This window comes from Gordionus sp. m RMFG-2023, chromosome 5 (assembly GCF_954871325.1).
Source record: "Gordionus sp. m RMFG-2023 chromosome 5, tfGorSpeb1-WG-v2, whole genome shotgun sequence".
NCBI classification, from domain to species: domain Eukaryota; kingdom Metazoa; phylum Nematomorpha; class Gordioida; order Chordodea; family Parachordodidae; genus Gordionus; species Gordionus sp. m RMFG-2023.
In genome coordinates, this window is record NC_088779.1 from 18,251,447 (window position 1) to 18,270,785 (window position 19,339).

At 25.9% G+C, this 19,339-nt stretch overlaps 1 protein-coding gene across 4 annotated transcripts in view; it reads left to right on the forward strand.

Annotated features, from left to right (window-relative positions):
* Positions 1–19,339, forward strand: part of LOC135930578 (bromodomain adjacent to zinc finger domain protein 1A-like) — a 35,458-nt gene that overhangs the window by 8,145 nt on the left and 7,974 nt on the right. For 3 of the 4 annotated variants that reach the window (XM_065467413.1, XM_065467410.1, XM_065467411.1), the window contains exons 6-18: positions 4,403–4,551; positions 4,899–5,121; positions 5,435–5,578; positions 6,546–6,735; positions 6,957–7,072; positions 7,141–8,339; positions 8,447–8,562; positions 9,582–9,685; positions 9,738–9,800; positions 12,107–12,420; positions 13,725–13,936; positions 17,430–17,635; positions 17,772–17,975. In XM_065467413.1, coding sequence (XP_065323485.1) covers positions 4,403–4,551; positions 4,899–5,121; positions 5,435–5,578; positions 6,546–6,735; positions 6,957–7,072; positions 7,141–8,339; positions 8,447–8,562; positions 9,582–9,685; positions 9,738–9,800; positions 12,107–12,420; positions 13,725–13,936; positions 17,430–17,635; positions 17,772–17,975 — 3,240 coding nt within the window. The remainder of the gene's footprint in view (positions 1–4,402; positions 4,552–4,898; positions 5,122–5,434; positions 5,579–6,545; positions 6,736–6,956; positions 7,073–7,140; positions 8,340–8,446; positions 8,563–9,581; positions 9,686–9,737; positions 9,801–12,106; positions 12,421–13,724; positions 13,937–17,429; positions 17,636–17,771; positions 17,976–19,339) is intronic. The other variant, XM_065467412.1, reaches the window with a different exon arrangement.

Sequence of the window (19,339 nt, forward strand, 5' to 3'; positions counted from 1 at the left end):
CGGCTAATTCAATATTTTAGCCATAAAAATATTCTAAGAATCGAGATTCGTTAATAGCTGTTCAAACCATTATGCCAACTGTGAGCAAAATCTTAAGGCTTGCATAATATTTTTCCTAATAAAATATTGAGTTAGCCTTTTTTAAAATTGGCTCAAAATAAGCCGTTTAACAGCACTAATTTATGAGGTCCTGGACTTGTTTCTTTTTTAAACATTTCAGCTAGTTATTTGAGGATAATTTGATATACTAAAGTTTATAAAATGCCAGTTTTCGGGATACTTGTCGAATTGTTCGGCGGGTGCCAGGTCTTCTTGGCTCAATACGAGTGTTCAACAGAATCAACATTTTCCATAGTACGAGCTATAGGTGGTCTACCACCACCCCGTTTTTCTGCTGATCCGATAGCATCAAATTTTGCAATCATTTGATTCAAGGCTGCGATAGACAAGTAACTCATAGTCATCTTTACTCAAAACCATTTTTTTAATCGTCTGCTTAAATGTAAAGTAAAAAAGCTAGAAATAAATTTTTACAAGTCGACGTTATTTCTTTTTAAAGAAATGTTAATGAAATACAATCCAGATTATATTAATTTAATTTGGAATCCTTTAAATATTACATATAATGACAATGTATTTTTTTTAGTACCAATGATATTGAAAAAAATGTTAGTGCACCTCTGTTTAAAAGTCTCGCTCGTAACATTTAATCGATGGATTCGATCAATTTGCAAAACGAAATAATCATTATATGGGCACATAATTATAAAATCGCTTTTTTCAATATGACTAAGCGTATGACACAAACTTACAATCAAAAGTGTGACCATTGTTGATTTATATAAACGAACAAACATCTCACTAATTTAGGCAACGAATTAATCGAATAACGCCGATTGATAAAAAAAACAAATATTTTGAAATAGACATTATAGTTGTACGTTTTTATGATTGCAGGATTATTATAATTTTTAGAAGGGAGAGGCTTGGTATCTGTAATCCTCATGAAATATTTATAAAATTCATGGATGATTTTATTGATAACATGATTGTAATTTATAATAAAAATATTATAAGTAATATAATACTATAATAAAGCTATTTTTTTTAACATAAAATTTTTATAATTCTCTCTACTCTTTGCATGGCATTGGATTTGGTAATCATGTTAATAACTATATAAAATAATCGTTAAATAAATATATATATTTTTGGTTAGCATAATCCTTGACAATTCCAAAACTTTGAAAACGATTACCATGTAATTTATACTTGATTTTATACCACGCCCCAACACTAATAGATGGCAATTTAATGAAAAATAGTTTTGTTTGCCGTAGTTATTTATATGATAATTATAAGTTACAATTATTCAGCGAATCATCTTTTAGGAAAAATTATAAAGTGACAAAAATTTACAACTAATACGAATAAGGATTGATTATTTTTATTCATCAAATTTTTATTTACATATTGTGATTTGAAATTCACGAATCGAATATGAAATATGCAAATCATTTTCGAATGAGCGCGTAACATTAAATCATATCTCATTATGAAAATCTAACATTGCAACTTCTTCAAAAAAATCATAAACAGGGATGCACCCTTTCACATTGTTTTATTTTATTTGATCTGGATGAGTATGCAGAGGGGTCACAGTAGTTTTTAGATTTTCTTTTTTTATGATGTTATAAAACGTTTACGATATATAATTCAAACATTGTGTGTTAGTTAACCAATATAATTTTTATTATAGTGATTTAATTTAATTTAAAAATCTGTTGTTAAAAGTTACTTTGAAATATAACTAGTTACAGTTACTAGTTACATTGGTAAAAATATAACAAGTTACTAGTTACAGTTACTAGGTACATTGGTAAAAAATAACAAGTTACAGTTACTAGTTACAGTTATATTTCAAAAGTAACTAGTTACATAATAAGTTACTTTATACACCATTCATAAACGCATTATTTATTTACTGATAAAAAAATTAGAATATAATAATTATAATCAATTATTTGAAAGATTATACAATTTATTTATATAAAAAAATAATTAAACCGAAAAAAAATATCGGAAAATAGAATATATTTATTAGAGACCTGCAGGCCCGGCCCTAAGACCGGCCCGGGAACACAGGCCGGGGACGTATTTTAATTTTTTTTTAAAAATAAACTCAGGGCGAGCCTGAAATTTTTTTAAAACTAAATATCCTGTCAGGCCGTATATTTTAAAGCCAAATATTTGAAATCGCCATTATTAGCTATAAAAATAAATATAATATATTTAAAAAATCCGTGCCGGGTCTAAAAATTTTTCTTATTAGTAAGTAATGATTACTAATTTAGTAGTTTATTCAAAAATTATTTAATTCTAAAATAATCTAAGTTTTTGTCGTTCCTTATACTAAGTTCTATGATTTAATTTAGTAAAATTAAAAAAAATACATTTATATGAAATTCCATAAATATTATGAGCAACTTGAGGGCAAAAAATATGGAATATATTGTGCTAAATAGGTAAAGAAATATAATATTAAAAAATAGGTTTATTAATTGAATTTGGTTACAAAATTATGAAACCCAGCAATGTAACAATTTAAGAAAATAAAATCTATTTAGACGGGAAATTATATTATTGTTGCATACCCTTTGTGAACACAATCAGACATTTAAACAATTTATTTTAAAATTAATTTATCATACCCTTGAATCGGACTGCCCACCTGAAAATTTTATTGTAATGGACAAAACTAGCTTTACCCATTTAAGTTCACTCATTGGAGGTGAAAGTGCTATATTTCATTTCAGAGATGAATTTCTTGTCAAATTCAATAGAATACCAGTTCATCAGGCTTTTTATTTATTTAAATACCTTTTATTAATTCCTAAAATTTTACATGCCTTTCGTTCATCAACAATTTTCATGTCCCTTGAAATATTATTAGACCTGAGGTTCATTATAAAAATACTCTCGAATCCATTTTAAGTAAAATTCTCTTCATTCTTTAGTATGCAAGCTGCCCTTCCACCAAAGCTAGGTGGTATAGGTATCCATTCCCCCATATCTTTAAGCATTTCAGCCTTTTTATCCTCTGTTGCTTAATTTCCATAGACACTCTCGAAGACTTGGATACTATCGAATCCACATCATATGGCAACATTAAACCTCTGGAGCAAAGGTTCTCCAAGCCGCTCATATCCAAATTTAAGACAAAGAGACTGGATACAGCATTGTTGAATACTTACACTTCAAAGATGCTCAAAGAAAATCTTCATCGCTCTTTCTCCCCTTAAACCCAACCCCGAGTATACAGACAACAATACGACTCTTTTGCTGGATCAAATAATTCTAACCTCAGCCATATGCCATCTTGGCTACGAATGGTTTGAAATTATACCTTCTAATTTAGGCCTGTTTATTAACCAACGAAGAACTTAGAATAGCGATAGGTCTTCGTTTTGTAAAATCGTAACGTCGACATCATGTGTCCCTTGTGAAACTCATATCGATAATCTTAAACACATCCCCCCCCCCCCCCCCCACATACTGTCGTTTTTTAAAAGGCAAATTATCCAGGCACTATGCCATCAATTCGATCATCAATAGAATCTTGAAATCCGCAAATATTCCTTCTACACTGGAACCCTCTGGCTTCAGTCCTGATGGAATGACGCTAGTCCCTTAAAACCAAGGTATACCCCTCGCTTGGGATTATACATGTGGTGTAGATGGTTTTGCCAAATCTTTTATATCAACTCTATCACGAAAGCTGAAAATAAATAAATAAATATAGCCACCTTAATAATCTTTTGTTTGTTCCGGTAGTCTCAGACACCTGTGAATCATTTGGACCCCAAGCCCTAAATTATTCAAAATAATAGGGCAAAGGTTACGTTTAATCACAGATGATAAGGCTTCTACCTACGACAAAGAATATCAATCAAAATTTGTCGATCCAAATGTATATCTTTTACATTGGTCATTAAGCCCCTCCGACCAAACCTAAATACATTATTTTATTTAAGTTCTCTTCTTTTAATTATATATTTTTACATAGAATATAGATATAGTATTATAATTTTAATAAATAGTTATATTATTTAAAAAAAACATGTTAAAAATAAAATTAATTACTGAAATATATTATTTAGATTTATAAAATATATATTAAGTAATTAGTTACTTCTGACAGTTACATTTCAAAAAATATAATAGTTACAGTTACTAGTTACAATTTTTAAAATATAATTAGCTACAGTTATTTTTTTTAGCAAAAATGTAACTAGTTACTTTAACAACATTAATATCTATAGATGATTCTATTTTTTTATAAAAAATAATTTGCATTTGTCTTATATGCATTCAAATAATTTTTAAATAAAACAATTAAAAGCGAATACAAAGGTTTCTAATAAATCGACGCTGTTAGTGTCTTATGAACATAACAATAATGAAATTACAAAAAGAAAATTAAGCCCCGAAGAAGAAGCTGATAATCAGAGACTTTTGGATATGGAACAAAGAAAGGTTGAACGTGAACAAGTTATTTATTTTCTATACAAACGAATAAGTTTAGTTGTTTTATTATAATTATCTCATCAATTATGGAAAATAGTAATTTACCTCATAAGATGGAAGTAAATTTATATATTATTTTTCTTCTTCTAATTTTATGATCATTAATTGTTAAACCTTGTATATATATAATTGTATTCTATGTTTCTGATTCTTTCACTATTTTCTTTGGTGATTTATTGCATCGCTAATTTTTTTATATAAAAATTTTTTGAATATATAATCAGTAAAATATAAATTTATCGTATTTTGCTTATGACTTTGTAAAACTAGCTTATTTTTGAAGCCCCTTATAAAAAAACAATTTTTATCAGAAAAGAGAAGAAGTTAAAGCTAAGGCTGAATATCTCAAGGCCTGGAATAAGCCACGGGATGATTTAGAATGCGACGACCTTAAACCATTACCCCCTTCTTCAAAAATTCCCACCTATCTCACTGGTCAATGCTTTGCCGATGCATTAGTGGTTTTAGAATTTATAGCTTCATTTGGGGAATTGTTAGACGTTAAAGATAATTTTCCTGATGGGCTATCTTTTGGTAAATCAATAAGATCTATTTTTATGATTACTGACTCATAAGGATACAGTATATAGACAGATACAATTATTATCTTATAATAACATCCAAATTTATCTTTTTACTAATTATAATACAAGATATTTTTTGAATATTTATATATAGAATATTTCTTTTTCTAACTCTCTTTAAAATAATGAAGTATCAATTATAATAATATTAATAGAATAATTTATGAAAACATAATAATCTTCATGTCTAATTTAAGTTCTTTAAAATTATTAAACATTGAATGTTATTACTGAAGAATGGCTATGAAATTTATATTTTAAAGATCAAATAGAAAGAGCGCTTTTGTCCGACGAATCTAATGGGCCCTATTTTGAACTTTTACAATTTTTCCTCTCTTCCATATTCCATTTACAATCAGAAGAAGAGCATCCTAACGAATTTCAAAATGAATCAGAAGAAATGACCGGTATTTGTTACTTATTACTTGATAATTTGATTGATTTTTTTGAGACAATTATTTAGTTGAAATACAAAAATTTTAAGTTCACACCAAATATCAATATAACAATGTTTCCCACTCTGAAAAATAAAATGTATAATATCTAATTATTGTTAGATGTTCAATATCTCTATTTTAATTACCATCGACCTACCTCTTTTTGCCTTCCTTCTCTCTATTTTTATAATTATTTTATTTTGTAATCATTTCTTTAGGGCTGTGCCGATATTAAATATCGGATCGAATCGGCACAGATATTTGGCGTTTTCCAAAAATATCGGATCGGGCCGATACCTGGAAAAACCGATCCGATCTTTTTACTTTTCTTTTTTTAGTTATATTATGTTATGTATATTTATTTTACATTATTATAATACTTTCTAAATAATTTTTTTATAAACAATGCAAATGCACAACACCCTCTAGATTTTATTTCTTTTTTAAATAGATTCATATTTTAAAAGTTTTTTTTATAAAAATAGAAAGGAACACCCAAAGTTATATTTATTTTAAATCTTTTTAAATAATGACGCCAATTTTATTATTTATATTTTAAATAAAAGAATTTTCTCATATTTATTTTAAAAAATCAAATATATTAAAATTTTATATATTAAATATTTCAATTTTAATTTGTACCAACATAAAATGGATATATTATTAAATATATATTTTTTAAATTATAGTCTTAATTGTAGAAATAAAAAAAAATTAAATTAAATGTATAATTCGATTTTTTGCATAAAAAATATTGATTTATTAATTACATTTGGTTCAAATGGGGGTGGTGAAAAATCAGTATAAATATCGGAGGTAACGGATCGGTGAAAAATATGTAAATAGGCAAAGCCCTATTTTTTTTGATTGTTATTTTTATGCTCTACTTATTATTTACAGTTGCTAAAAAATTAATATAATTTATTCATTCACCAAGAGGAACTAAAAAATCAAAACGAGCTAGTGAGAAAAGCTACCCTCAGTTCCAACCTTGCTAAAATAAGATACGGTCTTACTCTAAAAGAATTATTGAGACTCGATAGCAATGCCCATAACATGAGCGAGATATTGAGACTACACTTGTTGGCATCTGGAGGATTGGGTCACCACAAAAACGCCCTCTACAGGTTTTATAAAGATATTTTAAACATTGACATTGCTTGCTTATGTATGCGAAAATAAAATACACTCACAAATCACACAATTAGGGTGTTTTCTTATAGAAATTAATTTATTATTGTGAATTGTGACGTGCATAAATTTATTATATTAATTTTTTAAACATTTTATATTTAAATTATGTATAAAATCTTCTCGATGCTTAAATATATTAATTATGTAATAATAGGTATCAACAAAGAGGAGCTTATATACCTAAAGATGATCCTGGGCTCGAGCTTAAACTGATAGATCCTGTTTTAGTCAAACATCTTTCAACCACTTTTGTATTTGAGTTGACACCGGGTAGACTATCAAATACCTAATATGTCTGTTTAAATTAACTAAATATATATTATTTTATTAAATCACAGAACAAAAGGGAAAAATTTTGTGTACCTTGATTAGCCAGCTTCTGACCTTCGTAACCCTTAGAGAATATATTGAAGAGAACTTGGAAAAAGTTAGGAACGTCAAAATTGATATCAGGACTCATAACTCTTTAGTCAACCAAAATAATAGCCCTAATTTAGTCAATGACGAATCATGTGTTGGCGCATTAGAGGGAATCGTGAATGTTACTAATGAGACTTTGGAGAGTGACAAAAATAATTCATCCCTCCCAATGAGCAAAGAAGAATTGTACAACAAGCTAGACTTTCACCAGACGAGAGGTGCACTTTTTCCTTTGGGTAGAGATCGCAGCTATAAAAGGTTTTGGATTCTCAACGTCTTACCAGGCCTCTATATCGAAGATTTTGAACTAGAACCAGGGGAATGTGTTACATACTCACCAACGCCCTTGTACTTCCCATCAAAAGACGTCGATGGTTTTAATGAATCACTAATCCAAAACGATAAAGAAGAAAAATGTGATATCAAAGTTAAGCCAGAATATGTGATGGACAATGGACTGGGATTCGATATAAATAAATTTATGAATCATTTGTTGGTTAGAGTTGATCAGAATGTTAATAATATAATCGACCAGGATAGATGCTTGCCATATATGGTTATTAATCGAAAGTTGGATATTTTGGAAGAATTAAAGTCTAACATAAACAATAACTACACATATAGCAGTGACAATAAATCTCGAATTATTACCAAGGAAGAACCTCTCGATGAAGACCTGCTTAGGTTGGAACGTATATTGTGCACAGGTTTCAAAGCTGTCTGCCCTGTGCATTCAACCAGCGAAATAAGAGAACGGCTTCAAAAATCTCGCTCTGTTCCTCTTTGGAGCTCTTCAAATGATAATGCAAGGTCTATTTGGTCGGTTTTCAGCGATCATGACGCTTACTCATCCTTGCTTAATTGCCTTAACAAACGCGGTTTTCGAGAAAAATATCTGAGAGCCATCTTGTTAGAACGGAAACTCAAGGTTACTGCTTCCATTTCTAAATGTGACGAAACATTTTTGATAAGAAAGGGAGCTATACCTACTTACGATCATCTCGATAACAAAAATGATTATATCGGAAACATAGGCAGAGAGGCAGAAATAGAATTTCGGGATTCTTTATTGGATCTCGAAGAAAGAGTGTTTACCAGTGGTCTAGGCCATATATATGTAAATATATTTTAATTATATTATTTGGATATTAGAATATCATAGTTGTATTTATCTATAATTTTTTATATTATAATAATAATTTACATGATATTTTTCATTACAAGGTTACGAATAGAAATACATGGAGAATAGCTTTAGAGGAAGATAAATATGACGATGAGATATTTAATGAAGTGCAAGATGTTTCCGATTATGATGAGTCATTTAAATACGAAATCGAGTTAGTTAATTTTACATAGTATATTTGATTGTTGATAGTTTAGAAGCATTAAACCAGATGAGTTTGATATCTATCAAAGACCTGTAGAGGTATTATTTGCTGAATATGTAAAATTACCATTATTAGCTATAAAAATAAAAATTATTTTAAAAAGATCCGGACCAGGCTGCTCAAATGGTACCTCTGCAGATCTTTGATTAATAATATCAATTATTATTTTTTTATAAAGGAAACATTTAAGGAAAAAATTTATATAATTATTAAAAATTTTTTTTATTCATTTAAATAATTTAATTAATCTTATTGAGAATGAATAAATTTTAATATTCTTTTCTATTATTGGCTTATATAGTACTTGACTTAATAAGAATTATTTTAGGGGCCTAAGAAAAGCCGATTTTTACACCATTTAAATTTAAAAAGATCGTATTATATTTTTATCTATTAGTATCGCAATAAGGAAACGCCAAATAAATAAATTAAAATTAATATCTTTTGGTACCATTGGTATTGGCACATTTCTGGTTTCAATCTTATAGCAAAGGTGCGATTAATTATGATGCAATAGGGGGTAAATCGCAATCGAAATAATTTGCATTAAGATTAAAAATGTTAAGCAAAATAATAATTTTATTTTATTTCTTTTAAAATTCAAATATATGCTTGTATATATAATACAGTCATATATTCTTGGTCAAATAAATTAATCGATAATATGTTAAATTGACGCCTCAAAATAAAAAACATTTAAATGGACATGTAAAATCAAAATAAAATGTGAAATTAACGCCTTAGACGGTAAAAAATAAAGATTTACATATCAATTGAAAATTGCAATATATTATTTTACAATAATATAACAAATTAAAATTTAATTTATAAAATTTATATTGATTAAACTTTAAAAACCAAATTTTATGTGCTAATTTACATTTCTTCAGAATCAATTTACTTGAACACTCTAGCTTTCTTTTATATTATATATAATATTAAAATTTACTGAAATTAATTTATAACAGAAATCCTATCGAAGTGGATGAGAATCATAAATTAAAATGTTTTGCTAACTGCCTTCTTCAAATATCCAAGGGAATAGACACCAGATTTCTTCAATGCCCTTTGGGTTAGTTATTTATATATAAACATCATTAATTTTATAATTTCTTTATTGATAGGGGAAGATGAAAAAACAAAACAAAATAGGGTGAAAAACGTTCTTGATGCCAATGCTAAAAATGGTAAAAAGTTTTTAATTTATTTTTTATAAAAATTTAAAATTTATTTCATTTATTTTTATATATTTATACAATGATTCATATGGGAAAACCCTGCATCTCCGAAAAAAATATATCCCCCCCCCCCCCACTATAAAGTCATAAATATAGTAACTAATATGGTTAGGGTCCACCCCTTCATATAAACATTATGAAAAAAAATCAAGTGACCTAAAATGGCCACATATATATTTGAAGCGATTATATTATTTTGAAACGATGTGATAGATTAGACAAATAAATTAAAATATACTTTTTATTTTTTAAAAAATTTAAATATAAATAAATTGCTAAATTAATTTTAAATTAAATATAAAAGAATATAATATTAATAAAGAAAATTTATAATATAAATCAATCAATTGAGAATAAATTTATTATGATTCAGAAATAAGAAAATTTATATTATATTACAATGCAAAATTATATTTACAATATTTTAGCAAACTTTTAATACTCTAGCTCTATTAATATATATAATAGACAGCAATTTTATTTGAATTAATAATTAAAAATACAATCATTTTTTGCATAATAAAGTATTAATTGAATTAAAATTAATTTGATAACTCATTTTCATTAATAATATCTAATGATTTTTAGATATTATGTAGTAAAATATTTTATAATAAATTAAGGAGCTTTTATTTTGTAATCTAATAACAGAAAGGTTCACAGATTTAGAATAACCAGCTAGACTTTGAGAGTCATCTTTTTAAACTGGAGTTTTAATTTGAAAATTTGAATATTTAAGATTAATTATTAATTACAATTATTTACCTTGAACAGGGAGGTTCACAGATTGAATTTGAAAATAACTAGCTACACTTTGAGAAATATCTATCTAAATTTGAGTTTGATTTTATAATATGTGGTAAAATATTTATACCTAAAATTTGAGTATTTAAGATTAATTTTAATCACAAATATTTACTTTGGATTGATTTACAAGTTTCGAAATGTTTATACTTTAATTTCTAATTATCTAAGTTTTGATATTTATATATGATTTCCCTCCTACCTCTTGAATCTTCATAGTTACCTCAGTTAACTAACATATGGGTAATCCAATCTTTGGTTTGGCTATTTTTTTGGGAATCTAGTGGCCATTTATGGGAAATTTATCAATACAACAAAAACACCTATTCCATAATTAAAATACGAACTAGAGGGACGATACTACTAACATTGATCGATATCTACATATAAATATTTTTATGAAAAAAACATACTTAATTACTTATCCACCTTTTCTAAATCCGTAATTTTTTATTATTTTGAAGGAAATTTATCTTTCTCTTGAATTATTAATATTATAAATCTTTGCTGATTATGTGTTGGGATATCATGGTGTCTACCAATTATAAAATAAAAATTATAACTTCGAGATTTTTCTTTTCGGATTTTTATTAGTTTCTCTTATTTTTTTTAGATTGGGGCTAGTCAAATGAAAAATATAAAATTTTCAATTCTCTTAAATGTGAACGAAAAGTAATAAAAACATTTTAAAAAAAATATCACTCAGAAAAAACGGGAAAGCATGAGTAAGCAATTTTTATTTTCTTTTTGTGTTAAATAAAAATGGTCTAAAAAAATCACAGTTTTATAAAAAAATAGATTGTTGCAATAAATAAATTTCAAAATGGAATCAAATAGTTATTCAACCAACGTTTAGAGGGCTAAATAATTTGTTATTGTCTGATACTGGTCGATATTCATTATTGATGCATCCTGACTAAAACTTATTCAAATACGAATTGAATAATTTACCTATATAATTATCCGAATTGAATGTGAATAGTAAATTTTTGTTAATCTTGACTAAAAACTACCATGAAAATTAATAATAATTACGAAATAATTAAATCTATAATTTTTTAAAATCTATTTATTTGTTGTAAAGGAAATTTAGAAATAACATTTAATTTTTTTATATGGGCTTCATCTTTTGGAATTTTTATTTGTCATTTAAAAATTATATCTAAAGTGCTTATAGAATCCAATTTAAAAAGGAGGCTATGGGCAAATGTTGAATTATTTAACTTTCAGTTTAAACAAAATTTTATATGGCAAATTTTTAAAATCAGCTCCTCATGAAAAGTGTCAAGTCTTGAGTGTGAGCACACAAATCCTGATTTGTAAAAATATGCCCTGTCAACATCCAAAGCATGACAAAATATAATAGGGCTATATTTGATTAGTAGAAAACATACCTATTTTTGTTTGTTTTAAATACTATAATGAAAACTTATTATATTAAAAAAAAATAGAAGCCAATGTTTTTACTCAAGTAAACGATACTAAACTAGACTCATCTATCTTTAATATCAAAGAACAAACCCTTTTAATACCCCCGATGACTCAATTCCACAGGAAATGGGAACACTCTCTGCATCAACGATTCCAAAATTTATCTCAACTATTTTTGCATTTAATGGTGCTCGACAAAAGCATAACATGGTCTAAATCTCTCCTTAAAGTCAGATGCAAGATTTGTCGCAAGAAAAATAACCCTGAGCAGCTACTTTTATGTGACGGTTGTAACAAAGGTCATCACACCTACTGTGTCAAACCAAAAATCAAAGTTAGTTTTTTTAAATAATACTGTATATCGTCAGTCTGACTGCAAAACTATCTATCTAACTTATTAGAGATGAATAGTGCTATTGAAATTTACTTTTTAAATAACTAGTTACTAGTTATATTCTTAAAAAGGTACTAGTTGCAGTTAAATTTCAAAAGTAATTAGTTACTTTGTAATTAATTTATATAACAATAAAATTTTTACAATAATGAAAATTACTTAGAGAAATAAATAACTACACTGAAAAAAAAATATGCCACAATTCGTATTGAAAAAAATATATGAATAAAACACGATAAATAATTTATTTTTGACAAAAATTTAAGATTAATAATTTTTCAAGTGACTTTAATAAACTATTATCAAGATTTTTGTCCAAACATTCTACAGGAGCGCTTTATATAAATGGGACTAAGATTAATTTAGAATTTGAGAAATCATAAATTATTAAATGATATATATATATTTTTTTAACATAATTAGGGTGCGAATCTATTAGTATAACAGTTCAGTTCCATTCCAAATTTTAGTTTTAAATTTAAAAATGGATTTTGGTTATTTTTGAATATTTATACAGGTTCTTTTTGGGTTAACAAGAAAAAGAAAATAAGTTGAATTTCTTAATTTTATAAAACATTTCAAAAATTGGTATGAACCGATAAATATTTATAACGGTAAATTTCTCTCCTCGCGAAACTTTATAAGGTTTATTTTAATTTTGCAATTCAATTCAGTTCGACACTTGTAGAATTAGATTAATTACTAAATATTGCTCACTCTTGTCTTATTCCGATTTTTCTTATAATTTATATATATTTAATATTGGAAAGGATATAAATTTTAATCCAGCAACTATCAATAAAATCTATATTATTACTGACAGTGGACCAGTCACCAAATCCATAACTAAATTTTTTTAATAATACGATTATTTACAAATAATTTTATGAATATGTTTTATTATTCGCCATTTCGAATACGAATATTCAATAATTTTTGGATAGGCCTAAAGTAATTAGAAGCCAAAAACAGCAATATATGAAATGATGATTATAAATACTTTATTTGTTAGTATTTGGATAGTCGATATTTAGGTTTTGTGAAATAATTATGATAAACTATATTTGACCAATTTATTTGAAATTTTTTGATATAGATAGAAAGTTTTCTCTTTTAATCTGTAGGAATTACCTTAAATTATATATAAAATTTGTATGTTGTTTTTTAATATAAAATCCTTACTTGATTATTAAACATAATACTAAAATATTTATCCATATATATATATATATAATCCATAATAGAAAATTCCAGATGGTGACTGGTTCTGCCCTTCTTGCAAAAAATCCCTTTTACCATCAACAAACAAAAAAATCAGGCAATACAATCATATTATGACCACAAACCAATCCTCAAATTACGAATTAGTCGACGACAATAGCGACGCTTCTAGTACTTTAACCAACAATACTCAATTCACGCCTCATTACAATAGTGAAGATGACAATTATAAAAAGTTATTGTAATGCTAAATTTGTCATTATTTTTACACCTTTGCTACCAAGCGTCTTCCTTTTTTTGGTCTATAGAACAGAATTAATATATAGTGCTGTAAACTTTACTACAAAAAGGAAACGCGTTACCGTTACTCGTTACCATTTTACAAAAGGAACGCGCGTTACCGACTTGTCAAAAAAGTAACGGGCTACGTTACTTAAAAAAATTAAATGTTATATATAATGCAAAAAAATATTTATTTTTTTCCGACAATATATAATAAAATAAAACTATACAAAAAGAACATATAAGATAAGATCTTTTTATAATAAAATTTTCATATATAATTATAATATGAATAAAATTATATTAAAATAACATATTATAAGATAACATTTTTATGTAACAATTTTTTATTTATTTTTAACAATTGATTTTCAAAATTTTGTTCAGATACATGAGCGCTTAGTACTCAACACAACTTTCACCGTGCTAAACACACGTTCAATTGGCGCAGAGGATGGGAGTGTGGTGTTATATTTAATAAACAAAAATTTCAATTCGGGGAATTTATTAAAAATATTTAAGGAAATATCTTTAATTTGAAAAAAGCTTGAAAGATAATCTTCACAGAGTCATTCATTTCCTCATTAAAAATTTTTTTATCATTATCTGAAAATATTCTAGTGTGTGTGTGTTGGATAAAGGAATCAAGCCTGTTCTTTCTTTATCAATATCTTTTCTCAAACAGGAAATAAGTTCCAGCATTCTTCCTTTATTGACCTCTAATTTCATCCAGGGCCAATCCAGTTTAAATAGTGGGTGAATTATTGCCGATAGTATATAATCATCATCATAGATGTGTTTGAATCTATTGAAAATATGATAGTCAAAATATAAATTATAAGCAATATCTATGGCTTCCAGGATTGAATCAATAAGCAGCTTACAAAACTTAAAATTAAGCCAATTTTTTAAGTTTTGATATTATAATGGTTATAGTGGGAGTGAGATATCCCAAAATGCATATTTTCTTCGCTCTCTAAAATTGAAAGAGCCGTAGCTATCGGTTCCATAACCTATAAAATCATATATATACATATCATATTTTAATTAACACTAATCATACAATATTTATCTATGAACGACTTGTTGTTATCTAAAAATCTCTGTAATCCAGATTTCTCGCAAAATTCATCAAATTTTTGGTAATTCACCTTAAGACTATTTATTAATTTTACAGAGTTATAGAAAGAATTCCATCTTGTTATAACAGGTTTAATCAAATATCTTCCCATATTTTCCTTAAAAATGGCTGCACAGTTAGAAGATTGCTCATGTTTATTAGCTTACATTTAGGAAATGTAATTTTTTAAATAGTTTTTAATGGACATCGTTGAGTGCCTTTTCAGTGTCAATATATAAGATTTAAAGTGTGTGCTAAACAGGAATGATGCTTAGGTAAGTATACAATACTATCATTAATATTTTGATCTTCAAATAGATCAAATAATGGCAGTAGAACTATTTCATCATCCGATTCCTCTCCTTGTTCATATACTCTAATAAATTTTTAATAAATATATTATATAATTTTTTTTACTTGAGGGCTTTTAAATAATTTCTAGCATTATAATAAAATAACAATATGATTATAATATGTTCTTTTAATTAAAATTTTTAAAAGCAAAACTTAATTATAATAAATTCTTAGTCATAATATTTATATGTTTTTTATAAAGGTATTGCATTTGCAAAAAAAGTTATTTATATTTTGATAATATACTCATTTGTATTAATTATAAATATAATTATTAAATTATATATATTTTTTTAAATACCATTAAGAGTATCAAGAATACTTAAATTTTATTGTAATCTTATTTTTAAAAAAATATTTATGTATAATAAATTTTTAATATAATAATCTGTATAAAATTTATACATTTCAAATTTATTTTATTGTGTACTATCATTAAAATAAATATATGGTTAAATAATAAGATGCTATATATATAGTATTTTAATAATAAAATCTATAATGAAATTTAAATAAATTTTTTTAAAATCATTTCATGATTAAGTTTTTATATGTTTAAAATAATTATATATTAATTCATTCTATACCTTCAAATGTTTTTTCAAGTTTGAGCTACTTGACATTGACGTTGAAATATTTGCGTTGGGACATAATATACATTTACAAAGTGTAGACTTGGTGCCATTGATTTTCTTAATTGGTTTAAAATATAATTCAAATTGGGGCCATGGAAGGGTTAAATCTTCTTCATCTGAAGAAGTAAGTATTGTGGACATAATATTCTTTTAAAATAAATTATAAATTAATTAATAATATCATTATATTTACTTTGAATTTTGATTGAATATTAATTTCGACTGATAATTTAACAACTAGAATTTAAAAAAAATGTTGGAAGTGGTTGATATGAATTAAAACTCGGCTTAAATTATTAATATTAAGAATTAAAAATAAATTAAAATAATTTTATAATACAATGTTTTTCTTTTTATTGATATTTTTTAAGAAAAAATATAAAGTAACGAGTAAAATAACGTTTTGCGTTACCGTTACTCAAAAAAAAGAAATGCGTTACCGTTACTCGTTACCTTTAGATAAAGGTAACGAATGGCGTTCCTTTTCTTCAAAAAACGACGTTACTTTTTTGACGTTACTTCACAGCACTATTAATATAAGAACATGTATTTTTATTTTAAAACTTACATTAGGCAATTGATATGAATTGTTTTGCAGATTTATTAACAATATTGAATGAATTAGAATTCCTTTATATTCTAAAATTAACTTTAATTCTATTTAAGGATTATATAATTTTAGGTATAAGTGTATTAATGTTCATATAATAATTTATTTTTAAAATAGACCTAAATCGGTATATCTTTGCCATCTATTATTTATTAAACGATTACTATATATTAATTTCAAATTCAAAATAATTAATGATATATATGTAGATTAATTATTTTATATTATGATATGCTGTACAACCATCCCATGATTAAACATTTCTACATTACAGATTTATACAATAAATTGATAATTATCTTTTATTATTGTATTTGTAATAACTTTTAATATTCACACTCATTTATTATTCAAATGTAAATTCAATTTTTTAAAAAAGTTTTCTTTTCTATTACTCATTTTCAGAAGATGAATGATATTAATTAAGGTGACATAGATGGTTTAAATAAACATGCTATGAAATTTTTTAAGATATGCCCTCCAAAAAATTAATGAATATTATCTTCTAAAAAAAAGAACATAACTTATCCAATTCTATGAATTCAGCCTGAAAAATGACGCGTTCAGTTTTCGACTAAATTGGAACCTAACAGAACTTTTTTTTTTACCACAAATTTGAGATTGATTTACTAATTTATCCAATATCAAATTTATATTTTTCATTTAAAAAAAATATAGTAAGGCCATTTTTTTAAAAAAGCAAATAATTTTTTTTAAACGGTTTTAGAAATCTCGTGACCCTTAAAAAGAATAACCTTAACACCGTGGCTGCCAATTATCCATTCTATTGTTGTATATGTGGTGGCGATGAAAATTTGACCCAATGTTATAAATGCCCCACATTAGTTCATCATCCTCAGTGCTCTGTTTCAATAGACGCTAAAAACATAAATAAAGATACTTTCTTATGCCATAAATGTAGCATAGACAAAGGTTTTTTTTATCAATGATTGTCATTTCTTGTTTTTCCTGTGTATTTTATATATTAATTTTTTTAAAACTTAAAATTAATTATTTTAACATTGTTTATCATTCGATTTGTTTGTCATATCCATAAATAAAATACCAGATAGTATGCTATCAAAATCATCCTTCGAAGAAATGGATATAGGAATACTATCTAATCAAAGTTCCTCCCAAATTTCCTTGAATGATGCGTCCGATACCACTTTTTCTATCACTCAGACCACCAATAACTTAGTCCTGAATAAAAGGGGCAGAGGTAGGGGGAGGGGGAGAAGCAACCTTAAAAGAGGCGCGTCTGGCGATATAGGTTCGTTTATATTATATATTATATTTGTCATGATTAATGTTGGAAATATTAATGTTCCTGTCTAATTACACTGTGTGACACGAAAAATGGGAGAAAATAAAAACAATTTTTGGTGCAGAATTTGACGCTGAGTTCGAATCCGTTTTCCAAATTTTCCCTACACGTTAAGTTTTAAAAATTACCGTAAAAAATGGTATAATTTAGGTCTTTATACGGATATATTTTAAAAAGTATCGAATAAAAATCCCTGAAAATTGGTGATAGTGTTAAACTTATATTTCTTTATAAATTTACTAATTTTTATAATTTTTTATTGATTGGTTTTTGAGAAAAATGGTAAAGAATTTCGTTTTGGGTCTTAAGTTTTCAATTTAAATTACTATCAAAATTATTAACTTTAGAAGATAAATTTTATATAATTTTGCTTCAAATATGCTCAAGATTATATATTAATTCTAATTATGTTTCAAAAGTACTCTATGCCATGAAAATTCAACCAAAATCTATAAATTAAAAAAGTTGGTAGATATTTTCGAACTTTTTAATTTGTACACTTTTATTAAATTTTCTCTGCATAAAGCATTTTTAAAGCAAAATTAAGGTAATATTTATCTTTTTTAGTTGTATTTAGTAATATTTTATGCATTTATGATCAATTTATACCAAAATCAGATATCTGTACCCACTTTTTTAATTTGTAATCGAACCTTTTTGAGCAAAATTCATTTAAATGCAATAATTGGTAATTTTTTCATATTATTTTTTAATATTTATCTTTTTTAGATGTATTTAAGAATATTTGTTTTTTTAATCAATTTATATCAAAATATATGATTTTCCAATGGAGTACCTTGAACCCATAGTATGGGCAATAAATAATAATACCAAATAACAAGTAGGAAGAAAGGAGAAGAATTATTTTTTTTCGTGCTTAATTTTCATTAACATTTAATTTCTTTCATTAATTTTTTTTTTAAATTGGATTTTAAATATTATTCAAATTCCCTCCTTATATAATATTCTACAAAAAATTAATGCCGAGGTCCCCTTGTTTAAAGTGTGTCTCTAAATTTTGTTACATCTCTACGAGCTATATATTGCCCGCACAAAAATGTCCAATTTCTCCAATCATTCAAAGGATTTATGGAATTTATTACAATATTCCACTCTACGATTTGATAAACCATTTTGCCCCTAATTACATATTTAAAACATGTTATAATTCTTTTAATTCATGGGTAAATGGAAAACGGTCATATTTGCCTTATTCGAAACCTGCATTTTGGCACGTAGCAAGAAATCGTTTGTGGGATTGTTATTTTTGCTCGATTAGTACATTTGGGTTTAACAAAAAAAAATAAGAA